This window comes from Eretmochelys imbricata, chromosome 7 (assembly GCF_965152235.1).
Source record: "Eretmochelys imbricata isolate rEreImb1 chromosome 7, rEreImb1.hap1, whole genome shotgun sequence".
NCBI lineage: Eukaryota > Metazoa > Chordata > Testudines > Cheloniidae > Eretmochelys > Eretmochelys imbricata.
This window is the reverse complement of record NC_135578.1, coordinates 78272485-78295899: the sequence shown is the minus strand read 5'-3', so window position 1 is coordinate 78295899 and position 23415 is coordinate 78272485. Positions and strand designations below refer to the sequence as shown.

At 42.7% G+C, this 23415-nt stretch overlaps 1 protein-coding gene across 5 annotated transcripts in view; it reads left to right on the top strand.

The window, feature by feature from the left end:
- The window catches only part of JMJD1C (jumonji domain containing 1C), a 209243-nt gene extending 191324 nt beyond the window's left edge, over nt 1-17919 (top strand). For 4 of the 5 annotated variants that reach the window (XM_077821654.1, XM_077821652.1, XM_077821653.1 and 1 more), the window contains 3 exons: nt 6688-6864; nt 16487-16618; nt 17010-17919. In XM_077821654.1, the coding sequence (XP_077677780.1) occupies nt 6688-6864; nt 16487-16618; nt 17010-17099 (399 nt within the window). In that variant the 3' untranslated portion in view covers nt 17100-17919. Of the gene's footprint in view, nt 1-5094; nt 5337-6687; nt 6865-16486; nt 16619-17009 lie in introns of those variants that run through there. The other variant, XM_077821655.1, reaches the window with a different exon arrangement.
- The last annotated feature ends 5496 nt before the right edge of the window (nt 17920-23415 follow it).

Below are 23415 nucleotides of genomic sequence, written 5' to 3'. Positions count from 1 at the left end.
TCCCCATCATAGACTGGAAATAAAGACTGAGTACCACTTAGAGAATATCAGCCCAGCCAGACACTCACCAGTATGTGATGCCCTACCCAAGGAGGATGATGACTATCAGTGGAGTAATAGAGATGAGTAGGAGGAAACAGTGGGTGAGGTTGAAAAAGGGAGGCTATAGAGGACCAGATCATTCTGGACTCCCTATCTAAAGAGAAGGCCAAACTCTGCATATTTAAGGAGAAGGATTCATTTGTCAGGGATCTTATATATGCTATTATAGAGACCTACAGGTGCTGTTAATCCTCCCTCACGTCAAAGAAAAGATCAGCAGTGAGTGGTGCATCCTGCACAGGAAACTGGCTTCTGTCCTGGCATTAAAGGTGCTTTAGCCTCTCAGAGCATCAGATATAGAACTGCCCACTGCCACTGCCTGAGGGGTGGATGTTGCCATCTCTGGGCTGGCAAAAAGGATAATGATTTCGGTAGGAAGAGGATCCTGCTTAACAGAAAAAAATGGAGCATTCCTGAACAGACTTTCTGAGGTTGCAGATATATTACAGGAAGCTTCAATATACATAGTGTATGCCGCTCAAGTGGTGGATAGGGAGCTAGAGAAACTTAGCAGAGATCTCCAGAGTCCAAAGATGAGGATTCAGAATTTGCCAAGATGCTCCTGTTGCCGGGCTCAATTCTCTCATTCATATGAAAATCTACATATGACATAATCCAGTCAATTTGTGTAGCCATGACCACTTTAGTGGCAGGCAAGAGTGCATTGTGGCTAAAACAATAGACAGCCATTTTTTCCTTCCAATATCAGACTAGAGGCCCTGCCATTCAAAGGAGTTTTTTTCAGGGATGTGTTAGAGAAGATCCAGAATTCCTTGGCTGCTTCAGAGATCCAGATTCTGCCCCACGAGAGGCCCAGATATGGGCATCAGGATCACAGTCCAAAAGGGGCATATCCAGGGAACTAGAACTACCGTCCAGAAGGAAGGGCATGATGCCACTTCAAAAAGAAGGCAAGCTTCAGATGGGTTAGCTGCTTTCATTATCAAAGAGATGATAGACACCAGGGAGTCTGTTAGCCGACGGCCAAGGATGTTTGGTGAGGTGCCAGCTATGCCCGTTTATACCATCCGTGACTTTAACCGCTAGGACGCACTGTCCCTTCGCGGCGGGCAGCCCGGGCTAGGCTGACGGATGCCCCAAGGTCCTAACCACCCGTGACTTTAACTGCTAGAGCTCAGAGCTCCTTCGCAGCGGACAGTCAATACTGACTGACAGGTGCCCCAATGGCAGCACTAAGAGCCTCTCCACACCCGTGACTTTAACTGCTAGAGCTCAGAGCTCCTTCGCAGCGGGCAGCCAGGATTGACTGACAGGTGCCCCAAGAGTTTGCCCCGTGGAGGCGGCACAACTCAACGCTAGGCTCTTAGTACTCTCACCTAATGGCCAGGCTTTAGAGCCAAAACGGCTGAGGTTCTTTAATTGTGTCGGCTGCTTTACAGTAAACCAGAGAAAACAAGTCAGGCTTATGCACAAATGGTTACCAAAATTTATTAAGCTAGATTCTAATCATGTGGTTACAAAATTGCTAGTGCCTACTTATTTAAATGTAGAGATGTTACACACACAAACAAGTTACAAAACTGAAGCCACAATCCCAAAGAAAGAAAACAAAGTATAGAGCTCTATTTCAAAATATGTGTACACTAAAGATAGGAGATCAGGTGTGGGTGCTTCTTACCCTCCTTGCATCTCTCGATTCCAGCGGTGCCAAGCCAGGATCGGTCACTCAATTCCGCGGAAAGACGAATAAGGGACAAGGCGTAGGGACCCTCTTAGCTGCAGAAGCCTTGGGAGGCTGTCACTTATCTGACCAGCAGATAGATAGTGAAAAGCACTCAAAAATCATGGTGCTGTAGGTCCCCTACTTATACCTCTGTACTCCTTTATTCTCTTTCTCCTTTCTTATGCCAAATTGAGGCTGGTCTGTCTGGGTGACGCCAGCTTTCGCAAGAGTAGTTTACACTTGCAAGGGAGAGAAACAATAAGTGTCGACTACTGGACATTTCTTTTATCAGGGTAAATATTTGCCCAACTAGGATGTTGGTGTGTGTGCATCACGCTAGTTAGTAGGGGCTAAAAGCCATGTCTGTCACAGGGCCTCTGCCTGCTGTGAGCTTAATCATTGTATCTGCTCCCAGAGGCACACTGTAGCAGCACACCTGTGCTTTCACAGCTTCAAAGGCTGTGCTGGAATATATGTTAAGTGCCCTGTTCCGGCTTCCTCCTGTGTTTCCAGCAATGCTGGTCTGAGGGGGGGGGGGGGGCTGGCTGTCTGGCTACAGAGTCCCTTCAAATTTTAAACAGACAGCCTTAAAGTACAATGGTCCAGGTGCAGTCTCAGCATCAGAGCAAGGCGAAGGAGTTTCTTCCCCATTTGTGCCCACGTGACATCCAATCAATGGATGCTGGACATGGTAACTTATGGATATGTGATTGAGTTTGATGCAAGATCCTCTCACAACTTATTTCTTTTGCCCTGACTGATCAACCAACAAAGTACTTGAGGCCTTCTATTTTCTACATAAGATACAGGTCATGTCTATTGTCCTGAAAGATCAGAAGGACACAGAGATATGATCCATCTGTTTCACTGTTCCTAAAAAAAATAGGGCATCTGTGTCTAGTTCTGGGCTTTCAAAAGACCAGTTTCTTCTCGAGAATCTTGACTAAAGTCATTTATTCAAGAAATGAACTCTGGTGTATTCTTATTCTCCCTGGGTTTTCAGGATTCATTCCTGCATTCATTAATGTTGTAGTTTCAGCAGATGTATCTGTGATTTGTTGACACAGACCAGCAATTTTAGTACCAAGCTCTCCCTATCATGTGGCTGGGATGTGGGTAGTCATGCCTAGTGGTTAGAACGGGAGTCAAGCCGAATGGTCAGAGCAGGAGTCCTGGCAAGTGGTTAGAACAGAAATCAGTAGCCAGGAATCAGAGCCCAAGGCCAGATCCCAAAGCCAGGTTTCAGAGCTGAAGTAAGAAGTCAGGAATTGGAGCTGAGGGCCAGAACTGGGTTACCTGGAGGGAGGCAACATCGGAGCAGAGCAGGAAACAAGCAGGTGAAGGAGCTATCGCAGTTGTGTGCGAATGCTGCTGCTAGGCTTAAGAGCTGGTCTGCTGACTCCTCCAGCAATTCAGGCAGTGTAGCTAATCAGGCAGCCTACTACAGGCCAGCTATGCTCATTAGATTGCCCAGAGACTGGGTCTGCTGCAGGCCCTGCTTCTAGACTGGGTCTGCTGCAGGCCATGATTCCTGACATTCCCCCATGGCCCTAATAAGAGAGTGCACATACACCCTCCCAAACTTGAATAAATGGCTGGTTTAAGTTGAGTTAGAAGTTTCAGCCATGATGTGAGTGGAGAAAGTCTATATTTACCTGAAGAGTCCTGAGTTAAAAATAAATATGGAAACATTCCTCTGTCCCACATGGGTGCATCTTCACTAGGTTAAAAGTTGTATTCTCAACTTGAGTTAGTTAACTCAAGTTCACTAGGATTTTACTTTGTCATACTTAAGACAAGGCAGTTTGTAGTTCTCACATGAGTTTGCAGGTTGAGTTAGAAACTGGGGGCGAAGGGGGGGGCGCTAGATTTTATCTTGACCTGCTAACTAGTGAAACCTACAAGTTACTTAGTCTTCACTCAAATTATCTTTTACCTCAAGTTATCTAACTCAAGTTAAGAACAAACCTTTAAGGCTTCAGGAGCTAAAGTATCTGGGAGCAAGATTCAACACCAAGTTAGGTACAGTGGGTCTTTCTCATGCAGGACATGATGAACGAGTTTGCAGAACCAAGTCAGAGCCTCAGTTCAGCAACCAAATAGCATAGTGTCTCTCTGCCAAGGAGCTCTGTGGCCAATGGCAGTGGGTCTAGGAACCTCACTTTTTTTCATGGACTGTCTTCAGTATGTTTTTCTGTTGCAATGGAAAGCAGAGTTGAAAAATTATCTTGAAATGTCCAGGTTACACTAGGGCAGTGGTGCCCAAACTTTTTACCTCATACCCCCCTCCCTTACCCTGTCTACGCCCTCCCCCTCCGTGCCCCCTTCCCCCGGTCAGAAGTGGGGCTGTGGCTTTGGGAGAGCTCCCTTCCCCCATCCGCATCCCCCCAAGGCTGGGGCCACAGCTAGGGGCAGGGGCAAGGCCAGTAGCCAGGGCCCCAGACGCGGAGCTGGTGGCGCTCCCTCCCCGCCTCCCATGAGGGCTGGCCCAGGCCATAGCCATGCCACCTGAATGTTCCTCCATGCCCCCAGCAGGGCACGCCCCACAGTTTGGAGACCTCTGCAGTAGGGTGATGACTAGCTGAGGAAAATTTCAACAAAGGATGTCTTCTGCATTCTCTAGTGTGGAACAATCAAACCACAGATGCCAGAGTAAGTGGTCTCTGGTTGAAAAGTAATAATATATTAACAAGCTGGAGACCAAGGTGGTGAAATTAGGTTTTGTTTACATGTAGGAAAAGCAAGCAACTTAGCAGTAAGAATTCAGCTGGGCAATAACATGGTATACCTCATTCACCAGGGAGGCACAAGAAGGTCTGACTTTTGATTACTTGAGCCCAGAAGAACATTTGTCTTTCAGCAGTCCAGACTGCAAGAAAGATGAACACAGCTGATAGAATGAGCAGAGTGCTACTGAATCAAGGAGATGGGGAGTTAAATCCCCAGGTTTTTCTGTCTTTGCAAAAGGTGGGGCAGGCCTGAGATGAGATCTCATGGCATTTAGAGAAAGTAGAAGAGAACCAAACTATTTCAGCACATTCAAGGAGGCAGGGGCACATGAAATGAATACCATAGAAATTCCCTGAACCTTCATGCTGGTATACATTCTTCACCTGTATATGCTGGCAGTATCCCACAGAAGACTGCCAGATCTAGAGGAGTTTTCATAGTGATTATTCCAATCTAGCTGAAAAGGCCGTGGTACCCAAAAACTAGTGAACATGTCCACATCCACCCCCTCTGTCTTACTGTTAAGTGCACCAGTCCAAAGAAAGAGGGCTTTATCAGATAAAATCTCTCTGTTACAGCCAAAGAAGCCATCAACTTTAAAAGTGAACTCTCGAAGTTGGAGAATCTTTGTGAGCTGGTGTGACAAAGTGTGGATAGAGATGATTGAGGCCCCAGTGCCAGCCTTCCTGTTTCCTGTATATTGGTCTAATCTTGGAGCTGAGTGCCAGTTCCATTAGAGTACATGCAACAATAATACTGGCATTCTAAGGTTTGATGGATGTGGTCTCAATTGGATGACACCCCCCCCCCCACCTCTCCTGTAAGCAATGGGTGATGATCCCACCTGTATTACAATAATTAACTGTCTTGAGAGGTGAGAGGTCCCAGTTGTCTGGACTGGCATAAAAGATTGAAGAATGGGAAATTTTCTTTACCTGTTCATTTCCTTTCTTTAAGATCTTCTATACCAGTCCAGACTTCTTGCCCTGTATGACTTGGATGCCTGTTTCCTTTACTCGGTTTCAATGCCAAATTGCTGATATGTTCAGATTCCTGCTGTTACTAAAATTGTTTGTTAAACTTCACTAAAGAATAGCATCATTCAACTTGTTGGTTTGGTACTGCTTTTGAGGTAGTCAGCTGAAGACTCATAGATAGCTAGACCCTTAATGTGTAAGGGTGTAAAGTCAAAAATCTTAATATTCTGCTGGTTGGGAGAAACAATAATCCAAGCACCTGGACTGGCTCGAAAGATCTTGCAGAAAGAAAATTAATAGATAAGGAAAATTTTCCCTTTTACATAAAGTAGTTAATAACTAACATAAAGTATATTTTACAAGTAAATTCATATATTAAAAAACTAAACCTGTTTCCTGAGACATGGACAACAGATGTAGGGGTTTTTTCCCCCATCTCTCACTATTATTTAGTAATTAGTGGCTAGTTAAGACAAGTGTTTGTTTTGTGTGCCTAGCATGGGGAGGAACTGCTTGTTGTGGTAGTGGTGGTTGCATTTAAAAATCCACTCATGTCTCATTAGAAATATTTTTAGACCATTCTGCTTATGTCATATTTTCTTAATTCCTTTCCAGTTTATTTGTGGGGAAAAAACTCGTCATGTGAATTTACGTGCTGCTTTTTCTTGACTTGAGGTTATAATTTTGTTTGTGGTGTTATGATTGGATCCTGTGGAAATTTTGTCAAACTAGATTATCTCTTAAAGTTTGGAATCTGGAGATGAGCTGTTATGAAATAAAGATACTATTTTCTTGCAAGTAAGCCCATTTCTAACAAATGATAGAAGAGAAACATGTAGGTAAAAATGTTTATACTTAATTTTTTTTTTTTACTAAACTTGTCAGAAGGCATCTACTGCTCTTCTGGAGTGGAATTCCTTCAGAATCCTTTTACTTCAAAAGGATTTGGGTGCCTAATTCCCATAAGCTCAAAAGTTTGTCCCTTCCACCAAAAGAAGTTGTTTCAATAAGAAGATATTACCTCATCTACCTTATCTTTATTAATTCCCTTAAAATTCTTTTAAAATACTAGCCAAAATTCTCATGTGGATATTGAAACAAATTCCTGTTGCTTTTTAGGTAGGTAAATTTTGGACCTACCAACATAGGTTTCCTTTTTTTAAAAAATGATCTAGTGTCTCACCTGTATTACAGATTGCAAAAGAACAGGGTCTAGAAGTTTTACCAGAGCATGATCCAATACGTGACCAGAGTTGGTATGTGAACAAAAAACTTCGCCAAAGACTTCTTGAAGAATATGGAGTAAAAACCTGCACTATTATTCAGTTCCTTGGTGATGCTATTATTTTACCAGCAGGAGCCCTTCATCAGGTAAAATACCTCTGTTCACAGATAGATACATGTAAGTTCATGCTTAAATTAGATTTGATTTCATTATCAGTGACCATCATAATGAACAGAAATAAATAACACAAACTGATTGATAGAAATTGCTATCCAAGATTACTATGCAAGGACTCAGAAATACTCAGAGTAACTTCGTTATTTCTCCAAATGTCAAATAATGGTCAAAACACTATTAACTATTGTGCAACTCTTTCAATCCAGTTAACTTCCTTTTACTAGCATATAATTGAAGCATGGCAGTAATTACAAGTTTCAATATAAACCGAATGCTGATACACCTTTCTAATTTCTGCAGGGAAAAAAATACACTTGAAATTGTTTGTTTGGTCTTCATCTGTGGGAGAATTTGTGGGAAAGTTTCAGGTTAATTGACAGGACATTTTTTAGATGAAATTTTTGAAAAGTACTTCTTCAATCTAAAACATATGGACTATTCAGACTTCCTTTTTACATAGCAGGAACATCAGCCAGTCTGGAAAGCGGAAACTAGCATCACATTTCCCTTTCAGCGGCCTCCCTTCATGTGACACACTGTTCTATCTGTGCTTCAAATAGATTTTATTTTCACTTCTGCAAGGAAAAATGTGGTAATTAACTCCAGAGAGAGAAATTATGGGGAATCAATGTATGTATTGTGCAGCAGAATTGTCCCCATCCTAGCATAACCATTTTTTCTCTCAAGCCGACAGTAGCCCCCATACTACAGAGGATGGGAGTCTCACAAAGTAAACTTTTCTTGGCTAAAGATCAGATAAGAATTGTAGCCAGTAGTGGACCCATGCTGAGTTTGAGCATGACAGGATGGGGAAGGCAACCTAGGCCGTGTCTCAAGCATGGCGTTTCAAATTGCTTTGCAGTCATGGGTCAAAGAGCTATGATTACTTTAGTTGGTGGTCCCCATGTGTATCCCACTGTGGGTACTCCGTGCACCTGAGACGGGAAGATTCTTGCTGTTAGTATCCATTGGGCTGTGTCTCCTTGTGCTTCAAACCAGGGGCATAAAAGGAGGTGCAGACCAATCATCTTTCTAGTTCCTTTCTAGAACTCCTCAGTATCTGCAGCTTTGCTAGCATTCCTGCTAAAAAAAATTTAGCATTGTTTTGTGTAAATATTTTTTTTCTTTAGATACTATTTTGGTATTTGTGGGTGGGGTTCCCTCCAACCCCGTTGCCCCAACATTTGGGGTTCTTAGCATGCCTGACATCCCATGTCCTGTGTGGCCTGCCCCCAGATCTTCCCAGAGAGTGGTCTGCACAATTCCTGTTTGTATTGCTTTGGAGAATCCCACATCCCCTCCAAGTACAATGTTTACAGTTTGTTTCTTCTTTGAATTTGGCAATCCCATGAGTTCCAGCTTTGAAGACACCTAATGGAGCAGTTGATGAGGTCCCAGTCTGACACTCAGTTTCCTGACACCCCGCCCCCGGTACATTGGCAGGAGCTGCCTACTAGTCCCCATTCTGTTCCAAGGCTCTCCAGCTCTGAACCATTGGATATCAAGCCTAGGAACTCTAGCAAGAGATGGGAGGAGGGTATGGTCAGATACCCCCACTGGAAATGGGATAAATCCCCTTCTAAAGCCACTAATAAAAGGAGCATCTCCCCTACCTTGTCCAAATTGAGTGAGACTCTGCCCAGGTAAGGATGTCAAACTGAGTTCACCAACAAACTTCTACAGGAACTCAGGCCACAATTTCAGGCCCTCATCGAGGAGGGTAAACTAATATGCAGACTGTTTCCCCAGGCTTTGCTAGATGCTGCAGACGCTGCTTCCCATTCCATGGCAACTTTGGTTGTCATGAGGTAGACCTCATGGCTACAGTCTTTTGGGGTCCCCAAGGAGGTACAAGCTACTGTGGAGGACCTTCCCTTCAGGGGCAGCCATTTGTTCAGTGAGAAAACCGATGAGGCACTGGATACCATCAGACTCCCAGGCTACCCTCTGATCCTTGTGTATTTATGCCCCAGTTCCTCAGAGGAAGTACTCTAGACCACCTACAGACAAACAGCATCTCACTTCACAACTTGTTTACTATCAGAGAGAACATGAACCTCCCAGGAAGTGTCAGAGCCCGTAGCGTAGAAGACATCATGCCCAGCTGTTGTCTATCTCTCAGGCTCAGGAGACCATTTTGACAGGACCAATGAGTGCTGCCAGCCAGCCTCCACTCTGACTGACACCCCCTTTGGTGGCTTCCTGACCTATTTCTTCCAGTCTGGCATTGTCACCTCTTATAGATGGGTCATAGAGAGCATCTCCACTGGCTACTCAACAGTTTCTTTCCCCTCCCTGTTCCTCCTCAGGACCCCTCCTAGGAGAGGATCTTCAGACAGGAAGTGGACTCCCCTTTACAGCTAAGAGCTTATAGAACCCGTACCCTCACAGCATAAGGGGAAGGGGTTTTATTCCAGGTACATCCTCATCACCAAAAATAAAGGGATCTAGAGGCCCATGAAGCTGAATGTCTTCATATGCCTTTCAAAATTCAGGATGACTATCCTGGCTGCCATAATTCCCTCCCTAAACAAAGGCAGTTGGTTTTCAGCTGTTCGAACAACGCTTATTTCCATGTTAGACATTCATCCTGTGCACAGGAGGCCCAAATGATTATTGGTACAATCCTTCCCTTCAGGCTTTCGACAGCTCTAGAGTTTTTAATGAGGTGCTGTCTGTAATAGTGATATACCTGTGCTGCCAAGGCAGCCCAGTTTTTCATTATCTTGATGATTCGCTGCTCGTCAGTCCTTTGCCTACCCAGCTTGTTTTGAACCTTTGAACTTCTAGTAAACCTAGAAAAATCCAATGTAGTTCCAGTGCAACTTATAAAATTTATCAGAGCAACTCTGAATTCAGTTTCAGCCAGAGCTTATCTACCAGAGGACATAATCCACAGGATGCTAAACATTATGGCTCAGCATCGGATGTGTCCTCACATGACAGTTGGATCTTGCCTGATCCTGATAGGCGACATGGCCTTCTGCCCCAATGTTATGCCATTTGCAAGGTTCCCTTTCTGGTGCCCCAGGCGTGGTTGAGGACAGTCTACTCTCCGAGCAGAGACAATCTGGACAAACAAGTCTCAGTTCCCCAAGGTATTCATTCCCCTTCCACCCATAAAGAAGCTGATTATGGATGCCTCCATAATGGGTTGAGGAATGCACTTGAATGATCACACATGATCTCATCCCAACAAGAATCCACACTTTACAACAACCTCCTCAAACTGTGGGAGCTTCACTAGGTTTGCAGAAAGTTCCTGTCCCTCATCCATGCCCAGCACATTCAGATAATGTAGGAAAACATGACTACAGTCTACTACATAAGCAGAAGAGTGAGGTCTCCAGCCCTTTAGGTGGAAACAGTCAAACTCTGGAACCAGTGTATCTGTCATCAAATTACCACTCGGTTGTGCACTTCCCAGAAGTAATTAATACCTTGGCAGACCACCTCAGCAGGCACTTGCATAAGGATCACAACTTGGTGGTACAAAATGTATTCCGACAGTAGGGTTTCCCATCATGGTATCTTTGTGTCCCAGGACAACAAGAAATACCCACCTTACTGTTCACTAGCAGCTTGGGGACACTGTTACAGAGGGGTCACATTCCTGGTTCAGTGTTGAGCTGCTGATGTATACCTTCCCACTAAATATTCCTTTTGACCTGAGTCTTGAAGAAAATCAAGCAGGACAGACTGTTGGTGATTTTTGTGACATTCTACTGGCTGAAGCGGTTCTGGTTCACCAGCATCCTCCAGATGTAACCACTCCCATGCATACCCATTCAGCTATTTCCGAACCTGCTAACACAGAACAGAGGCAGGATCAACCATGCCAACCCACCATCTCTCCACCTGACAGCCTGAAATTTGGATGGATGCCGAGCTTTGAGAAATCATGTTCCAAGGAAATACAGTCCATCATCAGTAATATCAGGAAATGCTCTATGAGAAAATGCTTTGTTGTTAAATGGAAGAGATTTTTTTTATTTCTGATGCCAATTTTGTCACATGCCGCCAGACAATTTGGACACCTCTATCATCTTAGACTACTTTCTTTCCTGGAAGAAGTTGGGCATATCTCTGTTATCTGCGTGTGCATTTGGCAGCAATTAATGCCCTTCATTCCACTGGTTGACAGCTACTTTGTCTTCACCCACACTATTGACCCTAAGGCTCCTGAAAGGCCTTACTAGAATCTACCCACGGTAGTGAAACTAATGCCAACTTGGGATATCAACCTTGTTTGGTCAGCGCTTATGAATCCTCCATTTGAACTGTTTGCAGCCTGCTCCCTTCTTCACCTGTCTATTAAAGTAGTCTTCCTGACTGTAATCACTTCTTCCAGAAGAGTGGGTGAGCTCAGGGCCTTTATGGTGGACACTTCCTATACGATGTTCCATCAGGATGAGGTCTCTCTGAAGTTATATCTCAAGCTGATTACAAAGTTTCCCTCTGAATTCCACCTGTCTTCTACTTGAAACCTTCCACTACCAGGGAAGACAGAAAGCTTCATTCTCTGGATGTCCATTGAGCTTCAGCTTTCTACCTACAAAGGACAAAACCCTTCAGGAAGTCTCCCAAGACTCTTCATTTCCATTCATTGAGCAGACGAAGGGGGAAGCAGTCTCCTCACAGAGGCTTTCCAAATAGATTGCTGGTTGCATCTGCCTTTGCTATGATCTTGCAGGGGCTACTCTTCATCAGAATGTGTGGGCTTACTTGACCAGATACTAGGCTGCTTCCATGATTATTCTTCAGGACATTCTTCTCCTGGAGATCTGTAGAGCAGCAATATGGAGCTTTGTGTATACTTTCACTGGACGCTACTATGCCCTGGTGCAGGCCTCTTCTGTGACTGCATCCTTCAGTTCAGCAGTCATTCAGTCAGTGGTGCAGCATCGTTCCTTGGACCCTCATCCTTGATTGATATTGCGTGCAGGTTACCCACCTTTCCATACACACAGGGACCATCACTCAAAGAAGAAAGAAAGGTTCTTACCTTATAGTAATTGGAGTTCTTCCAGAAATGTGGTTCCTATGTATATTCCACTCTCCATCCTCCTTCCCCTCTGCTGTGAATCCTTTCTTACAGAGATTCCCAGTAGACAAGGAACTGGGGATGTGGTTGGTCTGTGCCTCCCCATATGCCCTCGGTCCAGACCATAAGGAGGTGCAGGTAAGGACCAACAGACACTGATAGCAGGAATGTTCTAGTCTCAAGCACATGAAGTGTATGTGTATCCACAGTGGAACCACACGTCTTGAAGAACTCCAGTTACTGTAAGGTAAGTAACCTTTCTTTCACACTGGTTAAGAGGGATTGCAGGCCTCAAGCCTTTGAATCTTCTCATTCACCTTTCTCCTAGGCTTTCTAGGATGCTGGACCTTTCTGATCAAAGGTGTACAAACAACTCCCAAACATCTTTTCCTAGAGAAAGAGAGCAGAAGGATGTTTACCCATGTACAGTGACCTGAAGGACTTTAATAGAGAGTAATATGATATCAAACTTCCCTGAAAGTATCTGATGGCTGTTTCATTTCCTCAAAGAATGATCAAAAGCATAGAATGCAATACTCAAGGTGAACTTGGCTGTCATTCTAATGATTTAAAAAGAAAAAAAAATCTGTTCTACTAGATTGGATGGTAGCCCAGAAGGATCTGTGAGACTGTAAGCTTGAATGTATTTCTAAAGGGAACTATGAGTTGCTTGTCAAGTGCATCTCTGTATGGTCATACGTGACTATATTGTCCTAAGAATTTTAAGGTCTAGAGTGATTGGCCTCAGATCTGCTTCCCAAAAGATTCTGAAAGATGAACATCTCTGATATGTATTTGATGTTTCCCTGGATCTGTTGTCCTTACAGGCAGAATAGAGGGCAAGTGAGGCCTCATTAGCCTGCCAAAGTTGGAAGAAGAGAACTCGATGCTAGAAGAGCAGGCATGAGTAAGCCTCCCTTTCAAGGATGTAATCTGTCACTTTTTGGTTCAATGGAAAATGGAATTACTGATTTGTTCTCTTGATAGTGATTATTGCATATCACACAGAAATAAATTCTGTCCAAGGGGGCAATTCGTGACTTTCCCGATTGCATCAGACTTAAACAGAAGAATTGTTTTTGGCTGGCAGATACATGATATAAACATAAATCACTAGCACAGAAGGAAGAAAATTCAGGACATCTATTCTCTCCTCTTGGAGGGAAGCTTGTCTGGTTCTCTACCCCAAGGATCAAAAGTAAGGTTTAAGACACTTCCAAGATATTGTTATGAGCTAGGTGAAACCTTATTGTGGATTGAGGTAAAGCTCCACTGACATTGATAGGTGTGAACTCACCCTTCAGACTGTTTTATAAGGTATGAGGCATATAATTGCCGTCAAACTAAAGGGAGTACACCACCACCACCACATTCAGTATGTATGTTTAAGAGCTGAAAATAAGCCCAGGTTACTGTTGTCACCTTTAACCCCTTGACATCAATTCCAAACAGTTGCTTTTGAGATGGAGATATTCCAACTCCTGGCACCTAGGAGTTAATAAGACAGCATTTCTGATGGATAGATTCTGGGAACCTTTTTCTCCACAGTGACAAGTTCTTATGAAAGGGATGTTTGGGAGGAAATGGAGAATTACCGTATATACTCAATCATAAGCCGACCCCCCCAAGATGGATAAGTAAAAATGGAAAATTCTTATGACCCATTCATAAGCTGACCCTATAATTCAGGGGTCAGCAAACTTTGACTCCCAGGCCATCAGGATAATTCAATGGCGAGCCGAGATGGTTTGTTTACCTCGAGCGTCCGCAGGCACGGAGGTAAACCTAAGTAAACAAAGTGTCCCAGTGCGCCAGCTGCTTACCCTGACAGGCCGGGATAGCAACTGGTGGGGAAATTGGGGGGAGGGGGAGGGAAGCTGGGGGTCAGAGGAGTAACCCCTGTAACCACCCCCCCACATGACCCCACCCCTAGCCCGGGACCCCCACACTTTCCCCATCCCATCCCTTCTTACCTTATCTGAGGAGGTCCAGGGGAGGATGTCTCTGGCCTGGCCGGAGCTGCTCCGGTGGGCCAGACCGGGCGGCATGGCAGCAGCATGTTCCAGCGGGCTGGGCCGGATGGCGTGGCTGCAGCGTGCTCTGGTGGGCGGGGCCGAGTGGCACGGCTGCAGCCTGCCTGCCCCAGAGCTGCAGCTGCTTTGGAGGCTGGGGGGAGAGCAGCGTGGCCAGAAGTGGAGAGACTCTGGCCCCGCCTCTTCCTTTCTGGCTCTGCTGGCTGTGCTGCCTCTCCTTGCTCCTTCTTTTGCGGGGAGGGGCTGTGTCCCACCCCTCCCTCTCTATACCTGATCATAAGATGACCCCCTTCTCTGATGCTTCCCTTTTTTACTAAAAAAATTCAGCTTATGAATGCATATATACGGTATGTTCTTTGATGCATGTATTTAAAAAAATAACTGTTTCTGTATCTCTTTCTGGTTTTTAAAATGTATTGAAAGTTGTCATTAAAAGATAAGAGTGAAATACTTGACTCAGTGATTTAAGTATGTTCGTTGAGATTAAATACATAATTTAAATTGCCTCATTATAACAGGGCAAGTAATTATATAATCTAACAAACGCCAAAAAAAAAAAAAATGTTGACTTAAGAGCATAATAACATATTAGGATCAGAGAATCATAGGACTGGAAGGGAGCTCAAAAGGTCATCTAGTCCAGTCCCCTGCACTCATGGCAGGAGTAAGTATTATCTAGATCATCTCTGACGGGTGTTTGTCCAACCTGCTCTTAAAAACCTTCAATGATGGCGATTCCACAACCTCACTGAGCAATTTATTCCAGTTCTTAACTACCCTGACAGGAAGTTTTTCCTAATGTCCGGCCTAAACTGCCCTTGCTGCAATTTAAGCCCATTGCTTCTTGTCCTATCCTCAGAGGTTAAGGAGAACAATTTTTTTCTCCCTTTTCGTGGTAACAGCCTTTTATGTACTTGAAAACTGTTATCATGTCCCCTCTCAGTCTTCTGTTCTCCAAACTAAACAAACCGATTCTTTTAATCTTCCTTCATAGGTCATGTTTTCTAGACTTTTAATATTTTTTATTCTTCTCTGGACTTGCTCCAGTTTGGCTACATCTTTCCTGAAATGTGGTGCCCAGAACTGGACACAATACTCCAGTTGAGGCCTAATCAGCATGGAGTAGAGTAAAACAATTTTTTATTTTTGCTTTTTTTGTAATAGTGTTAAACTGTTGACTCATATTTAGCTTGTGATCCCCTATAACCCTCAGATCCGTTTCTGCAGTATTACCTTCCTAAGCAGTCATTTCCCATTTTGTATGTAATGTAACATGCTTATAGAGAATGACGTCCCAGAGATGACTTGGTAAATACACATGAGAAAGGAATTGCTATACATGTATGTTCCCATACAGCTAAGAGCTAGAAGCTATGTGTATGTCAACTGCACAGGGGGTGATCTGTGTAGGTGATAGCTTTCTCTGTAAGGACAGAGAAACAGAGGTCTATGGCCAGGAGTTGGGATGAGGAACTCCCAATCCTTCACACACCAACTCCCTATCTAGGATCTTAGGCTTTCTCCTTACTCTCCCTAGTTTTTGGGGTTGTGCTCCACTGGCTCAGCTTCCCTGTTACTGGCATTCTGGTAGGGTGTATTACCCTTCACCCCATGAATCTCTGGGAAAAATTGCCTGCCAAACTTTCCCGTTCATGATTACCTCTGAGGCATCAGTAGCAGTAACAGCCCTTCTTTATCTCCCTGGCTCGTCTCTGTTTTAGATATGTCTGCTAAGGAGAGGAACTTTCAGCTGTACAGTGTCTTTAAATATCTGGACCTAATGATTGCCTAGATCCGTTAGTTTGATTTTGCTATATACTGTCTTAAGATGTGCAGGGCTTCCCATAAGCTTTCATAACTACTTGTCTGGGGATGGGAGGGGTAAATATTTAACAGGTCAATAGGTTCAGAGACTATTTTAATAGGTAGAGGAGGGGAAGTTAAGAAGTTGGATGGGTTGGAGACACTTGGCACTCAGGTACATGAGGTTTTGGAACTTGGGAAAGGGGAGTTGTTCACTTGTCAGTGGGAAGAACGTGTGAATTGGGGAGGGGTTTGGGAGCAAAGACAATCAAGGTCACAGCACAGGTTTTTGAGAAGGGAATTGGAAGATGGATTGAATTAATGAGAGAGTGGCTGGCTGCATGCCAGGGAAAGGAAGAGAAGGGCTGGGCGTGCACTCGGATTGTGGCTAGTGTCCTTCAATAACATTCCAGCTCAGGAGTATGAGCCTGAACAATGTTAGGATTTTAGAAAATAGTGTGTCTCATCATTGTGGAGTCTATTGCTGCACATCTGACACATGACTTGTTGCAACAGATAGGAGATTTCAAAATGTTCAATAAATGTCAGTTTAATACACGTCATTACTGATAACTTAAAAAGTAAAAAGATCCCTGGTCTGATAGTTATGTGGTTTGAAAGGTTTGGAGCCTGTACTTTACTTTGTTCTTTTTGTGAATTAAAAAAAAATATTTTATTTTAATTTTCTTTTTTTCTTTTATTTTTGGACAGGTGCAAAATTTTCACAGCTGCATTCAAGTAACTGAAGACTTTGTGTCTCCAGAACATCTTGTACAGTCATTTCACTTAACACAGGAACTGAGGCTGTCAAAAGAAGAAATCAATTACGATGATAAAATGCAGGTAAGAAATGAATTCTCAACTAGAACTTGTTCTGAAAGCACTGCGTTCTGATTCTGATTGAAATATATAACTGTGCATGTGGTCATTTTCTAGCTATTGTTCACACGGAATAACAACGACAATCAATGTGCCTATTTGGTCCCCATGAACCTAAGGGAGACCATCAATGTGAATGCAGTGATGTAAATGACTTTCAGTTGAATCGCTGTTTTGGTATTTCACAGTGTGTTTAGAATATCAAGGTGTTTCCTTTTGGACTAACATTTTTAACTTAATCTTTATTTCATCCACTAAGCCTAGGGCTCAGTCCTAAACTTGGTTACGTACCATGCATTAGTAGTGGCTTTTTTATCACTTGTATCTTACTGAGGTGTGTCTTATACTTTCGCAGGTTAAAAATATCTTGTATCACGCAGTTAAGGAAATGGTGAGAGCTTTGAAGATTCATGAAAATGAAATGGAAGATGTGGAAGAGAACTAAAGCGCTCGCTGCTTTTTTATGTTAAACCATCAGATGGAGGTTATTTTTTCAATTATATGATGAACAGTATGCACACTAATTTAAGCTTCACAAACCATCAGTGCCAAGAAAACATAGTCGCCGTATTTACTTGTTACTGACACTGCAACAGTATAGCTTCATAGATCACAGCTACTGTGATTAAATGTTACTTATTAAAAAAAATTAAGCAGCATTCTGCTGTCTTGTATTATAATGTATATGAAGTTTGTGAAATGTCAGATTTAAGATGTATTTATTTTTTGAAAAAAACCCACAAAATTCTATGCTATATTGTTGATCAAATGTAAATGTGACTTGTACAGTTTGCTAAGATAACTCTGGTATTTTTCACTACATTGAGACAGTTACTGTGAGAGTAGGACACAAACACCAGCTATTGCCTGCATTTGGGACATTGCTGAATCCGCACAGCAGTCATGTCATTTTCTGAAAATTACTGCCAAATAATTGTAAACTTTGTAAAATATAAAGTATATAAAGTAGATATTAAATAGAGACACTTCAGTATTTTATTGAAGCTATTCAGTGTACAATTAAGCATTTTCAAAAGGTGTAATTTATTTAAAAGATTGTCTCATTTTGGTAAAATTTCTGTGAACTTTTAAAGCTAAATATTAAACTTAATATGCTGTGTAAATATATACATATATACATTCAATGATGTATTTTTTTAAAACATTGGCTTGCTTTAATTTGTTAAAAGTGCAAGTGTTACACATGCTTTGTACATTGAAGTTGAAAGGGGTTTTGCATTTTCCATTAAAATGACTTTATCAAATGTTGTCTCATTGTGTGTGTTTTTCATGTTTGTGGTACATTTGTGACAAACACACTTGTCTGAGTCATTCATGCCTTCACAGTGATTGCAGATGTCTCTGTTGTAAAGCTGCCTACTGTAAAAGATTACAGTGTTGTATGTTAATTAGTGTGCACCATTCACCCCCTGCCAGTTTTAATATGAAAATACTAAAGGACATGCTGGAACACAGTTCAAGTGGCTGAGCCAAAGAGAGCTACCTAAGAATAAAAATAATTTAAACAGTCCTTATGTTGGGTCTTCAATAACAAAGATTCTTTTGTTTTGAGAAGGGAATTTCCATAGAACAAAAAAATAAGTTCTCTGTTGCTTGTAAACTAAATGTGTAAAGATTAGGTCAGTGATGAGGAACTTGTATGCTTATTATAAAAAATAAAATTGTGTATAATGCTCTAAAACTGAAAAAATTAAATTGGATATCTCTCTCGCTGGTGATATAGCCAAAATGTGATAGCAGTAGGTATGCTGCTGCCAAATGAAACAACAGTGCTAGTGTTGGAGGTGGGGAGAGGTAGTATTTAAATTGCATTAAAAAGTTGGATGATACACAAAACAATTTCAGGTTTTTTAGTGAAAAGAAAAATTATTTTAAAAGTACATGTTTTGGGTTTAACTGGTTAGAAAAATTGCAGTCGATTTTATAGTTACTCAGAAATATTACTGGAATGAGTTGATATGCATTATCAGTTACGTCTTAAGTTTACGTTAAGTTAATATATTGTTCTGTACATAGCACAGAGGGAAGGGAGAATTTGATAGCTAAACTATTTGTTGAAGATACAACAAGCTGCTGAGCTCTCTTAACTGAGCCATAGGAATGGTTTCTTTTCAGGACCAGAATTTGAATAGAAATAAATTTTAATGGTAGCTAATATTTACATTTAGGAGGTTAAATCTGTTGTAAACCTTTGATCTTAACCCAAAAAATAACTCTTGTTGCATTGTGGTTTTTTTGGCTGAAAAGATTAAACATTTTGGGAAGATTTTTGAGGCTTTGGGTTTGCAATGTTGTTGCTGTTATTCTGGTCTTACATAAATAAGAAAAATATTTTTGTATGGAATACACCTGAACACCACACTACATGCATGCAGTTTTAGTGCAGAACATAGTCTTTTTCCTAGAGCTGAAGTCACAGTACTCCTCGTGTATCCTCCTTTTTTGATAGTTTTATCACAAAAGGGGGAATATCATTTTATAATCTGATATTCACAATACAAATATTTAGGTGGATTATAATTGTTTATCTGTGTGAACTGACAGACTCTTGAATTTTTCTTTCTCCAGAGATGCAAAAAAGAAGCCAAGGCTGAGAGATGTGTAGTGAAACTTGCCTCATGTATGATGATGCAGAAACCTCAGGTCAGTAACAAGGGTGGTCACTCTTTGTGCCTATACTTCTCTGGTTTGCCAAAGGGAGTCCAAATTACTATAGAAACCTGCCCATTGAAGGTCAGAAAGTACTTAGTACCAAGTCCTTGAATTCTAGGACCACTTTGAGATAGTTGGGTCTTTATATAGTCTGTCAAGCAATGTACCTTGAGCTTCAAGTACCATTTCCAAGGTATTTAAGACATTCCAGCCAAAGACCTTCCCAGAATTAGACACTTAAAGTTTCACGCTGGTTTGCCCAAAATGTGCATATTACGTACAGTATGGATACATGGAGTCAATTATCTCAAAGAATCACAATTTATATGGTGCTTAAACATATCTTTGGAAATACACATTTTCTAATATTGCAAAGACGATTAGTCTGTTACTGAAACTAGAATAGAAAGAAGTAGTATACATTTTATACGGGTTGCGCGTGTCTTTTATAACTGTAGTGTTTAGAACAGCCTTAGCTGTTGTGTAATGACACTTGTTCTGAGCTGATCTCACACTGACGATCTTTGGTCTTGGTAATTACACTTTTCTATCAGTGTGCATAGTACACAGTTGTGAGAATTGTAGCATTTTTATTATTTTGATTTTTCTTTGTATAGAATCCTAAACACCATGGCAGGTTGCAAATGTAACAGAACAATTTATTTCGTATAAGTTCAAGGACTAACCAGTACCTGTAGACATAACATCATGTTACCATGTACATTCAGTAATGACCTCAGGGCTCCCCCAGCCTACTTTGGTGGAAATCAGGCATACAACAGAATACTGTGAATTTCCTTCATTGGTAATTTAGGTTTGGGGGTAATTGTTTCAGGATGAAGCCATCAAAGGTGATTTAAGAAACGTTTTATTTTACCTGTGACATTTAGAAAACTTTTTACTGCTTCTGCCTTTATCCATGTGTCTCCCCGTATAAGTAATTAAAATTCCTGGATGAAATCTAGTGGTGATACAAGTTGTTTGTGTCCATTACTGTGTTTCTTTGTACACCATGATTTCTACATGGCAAACTTCTAGAAACGTTGCTATGTAATCTGACAGTAGTGAAATTAAACTAACATAGAGGCTTTTTACACAAAGGGTAGCTTAAGGAAAAGTTAGAACTGGATCCATATTATATCCATGGTGGCAGTTCGGATGACTGTGTCACCACCTCCAGAATCTAAGGGCTTGTCTGCTCAAGGAAAATAACAGAATAGCTATTTCTGAATAGATTCATAGAATATCAGAGTTGGAAGGGACCTCAGGAGGTCATCTAGTCCAACCCCCTGCTCAAAGCAGGGCCACTCCCCAATTTTGCCCCAGAACCCCCTAAATGGCCCCATCAAGGATTGAACTCACAACCTTGGGTTTAGCAGGCCAATGCTCAAACCACTGAGCTCCCTCCACTCCGTGTGTGGAAACTCTGATTCCAAAATAAGTGTGTCCACAAAGGGAACAATTCAGAAATAGCTGCTATGCTTTAAGATTCACACCCTCAATTCAAAATAATTCTCAAGTGTAGACAAGCCTTAGTTTTCTTGTTTAATGAGTAGGTTAGTTCAGGCTCTCTTCGATTTTCCTTAGGGGATTGATCTTAGCGACCCATGTAATCTTTTTATGACGAAGTTAAATATTAATTTTTTTCTCCTGAATTTGATGTGTTTCACACAAATGGATACCCCTATATTTACTTTCCTCATGCACAACACAAGAGTCTGACAGTAGAGGTCAGTTTTATTAATATTCACATCCCAATGTTTACAGCAATTGGCACCCTAAGAAAATGAATCCAGGAGGCCAGTCTAAAGTAGGAGGAAGAATGACTGTGAGATGCACAAGAGTCTTTGACGGAAGTCCCTGTGGGTGCTTCACTTCAGGTGTTGGCGTGTCCTTGCACCCTTGATCAGAGAATTTCAGCAGCAGTGCCTGTCTGTGTCGCGCATGCACAGTCCCTGTCTCGCACACAGTTGGTGCCTCATCTAGCGCATATCCAACCCAATGCCCTCAGTTCCCTCTCAACCGTCGTCAGTCTGATACAGAGCTCCCAGAAGTGTCAAGAAGTTAGCTCACTTAGTGTGAAAATAGTATTTAGCATAGTTTAGTTTAGCAGTACGGTTACTTTTCCCCGTTTTACTTCCTACTTTAAAAAAAAAAAACCCAAACCTTTTCATAGCCTAGTTAATTTCACCCCTGAGGTGAACCATCATCTTTTCAGCTATGCCTTGTTCACCGGGTTTTAAGCACTGCCTCTCCTGTTCAGATGCCATGCTGGTGTCAGACAGACACTCAGTGTGTCCGCTGCTTGGCTGAGTCACACATCCCTCAGAAATGTGCTTGCTGCTGCAGTCTAAAGCTTCAAGCTCAGAGGAACAGGGATCTGCACTTCAAGCTCATCTTAATGGAGAAGTCTGCACCCAGAATGGAGAAGAATGCACCCAGCTTTAGACCCCATCCAGCAGATGCCCTCTGGACACAGATCTCCAAAGACCTCACGCTCTTCTCAGAGGAATGCTTATTCCTCAAAAAAATCAATTTGGAAATGAGCGGTGATTTCTCCTGAGAGAGAACCAACGAAAAAGAAGCGCTCTCCATCTCAGTCTCTCTTTGCCCTGGTCTACACTACGAGTTTAGGTCAAATTTAGCAGCATTAGATTGATTTAACCTTGCACCCGTCCACACAACGAAGCCATTTTTGTCGACTTAATGGGCTCTTAAAATCGATTTCTGTTACTCCTCCCTGATGAGGGGATTAGTGCTGAAATCGACATCACTGGGTCGAATTTAGGTCAGTGTGGACGCAATTTGATGGTATTGGCCTCCGGGAGCTATCCCACAGTGCTCCATTGTGACCGCTCTGGACAGCACTCTGAACTCGGATGCACTGGCCAGGTGGACAGGAAAAGCCCTGAGAACTTTTGAATTTCTTTTCCCGTTTGGCAAGTGTGGCAAGCTGATCAGCACAGGTGACCGTGCAGATCTCATCAGCAGAGGTGACCATGGAGTCCCAGAATTGCAAAAGAGCTCCAGCATGAACCGAACGAGAGGTACGGGATCTGATCGCTGTATGGGGAGACGAAGCTGTGCTATCAGAACTCTGTTCCAAAAGACGAAATGCCAAAATATTTGAAAAAAATCTCCAAGGGCATGAAGGACAGAGGCTATCACAGGGACCCGCAGCAGTGCCGCATGAAACTTAAGGAGCTTAGGCAAGCCTACCAAAAAACCCAAGAGGCAAACACTCGCTCAGAGTCAGAGCCCCAGACGTGCCGCTTCTATGATGAGCTGCATGCAATTCTAGGGGGTATCCCTACCACTGCCCCACCCCTGTATGTGGACTCCTGCAAGGGGGGGGAGTCTCACGCAACAGGGATGAGGATTTTGGGGACCAGGTGGATGAGGGGGAGGTTGAAGATACCGCACACCAGGCAAGTGGAGAAACTGTTCTCCCCGACAGCCAGGAACTGTTTATCACCCTGGATCTAGTACCTTCCCAACCCGGGCTCCCGGACCTTGAAGGCGGAGAAGGCAACTCTGATGAGTGTACCTTTGTAAATATAATACACGGTTTAAAAGCAAGCGTGTTTCATGATTACTTTGCCCTGAAGACTTAGGATGCATTTGCGGCCAATGCAGCTACTGGAAAAGTCTGTTTTCATCAAGGAGAAACAAACAGAACTGTCACACCATAGCCTGGTCAGCCATGAAACTGGTTTTCAAAGCTTCTCTGATGCGCAGCGTGCCCTGCTGTGCTCTTCTAACCGCCCTGGTGTCTGGCTGCACGTAATCAGCGGCCAGGCGATTTGCCTCAACCTCCCACCCCGCCTCCCCCTTACTCTCACAGATATTATGGAGCACACAGCAAGCAGTAATAACAATGGGAATATTGGTTTTGCTGAGGTCTAACTGAGTCAGTAAACTGCACCAGCGTGGTTTTAAACGTCCAAAGGCACATTCTACCACCATTCTGCACTTGCTCAGCCTGTAGTTGAACAGCTCCTGACTACTGTCCAGGCTGCCTGTGTACGGCTTCATAAGCCATGGCATTAAGGGGTAGGCTGGGTCCCCAAGGATAACTATATATATAT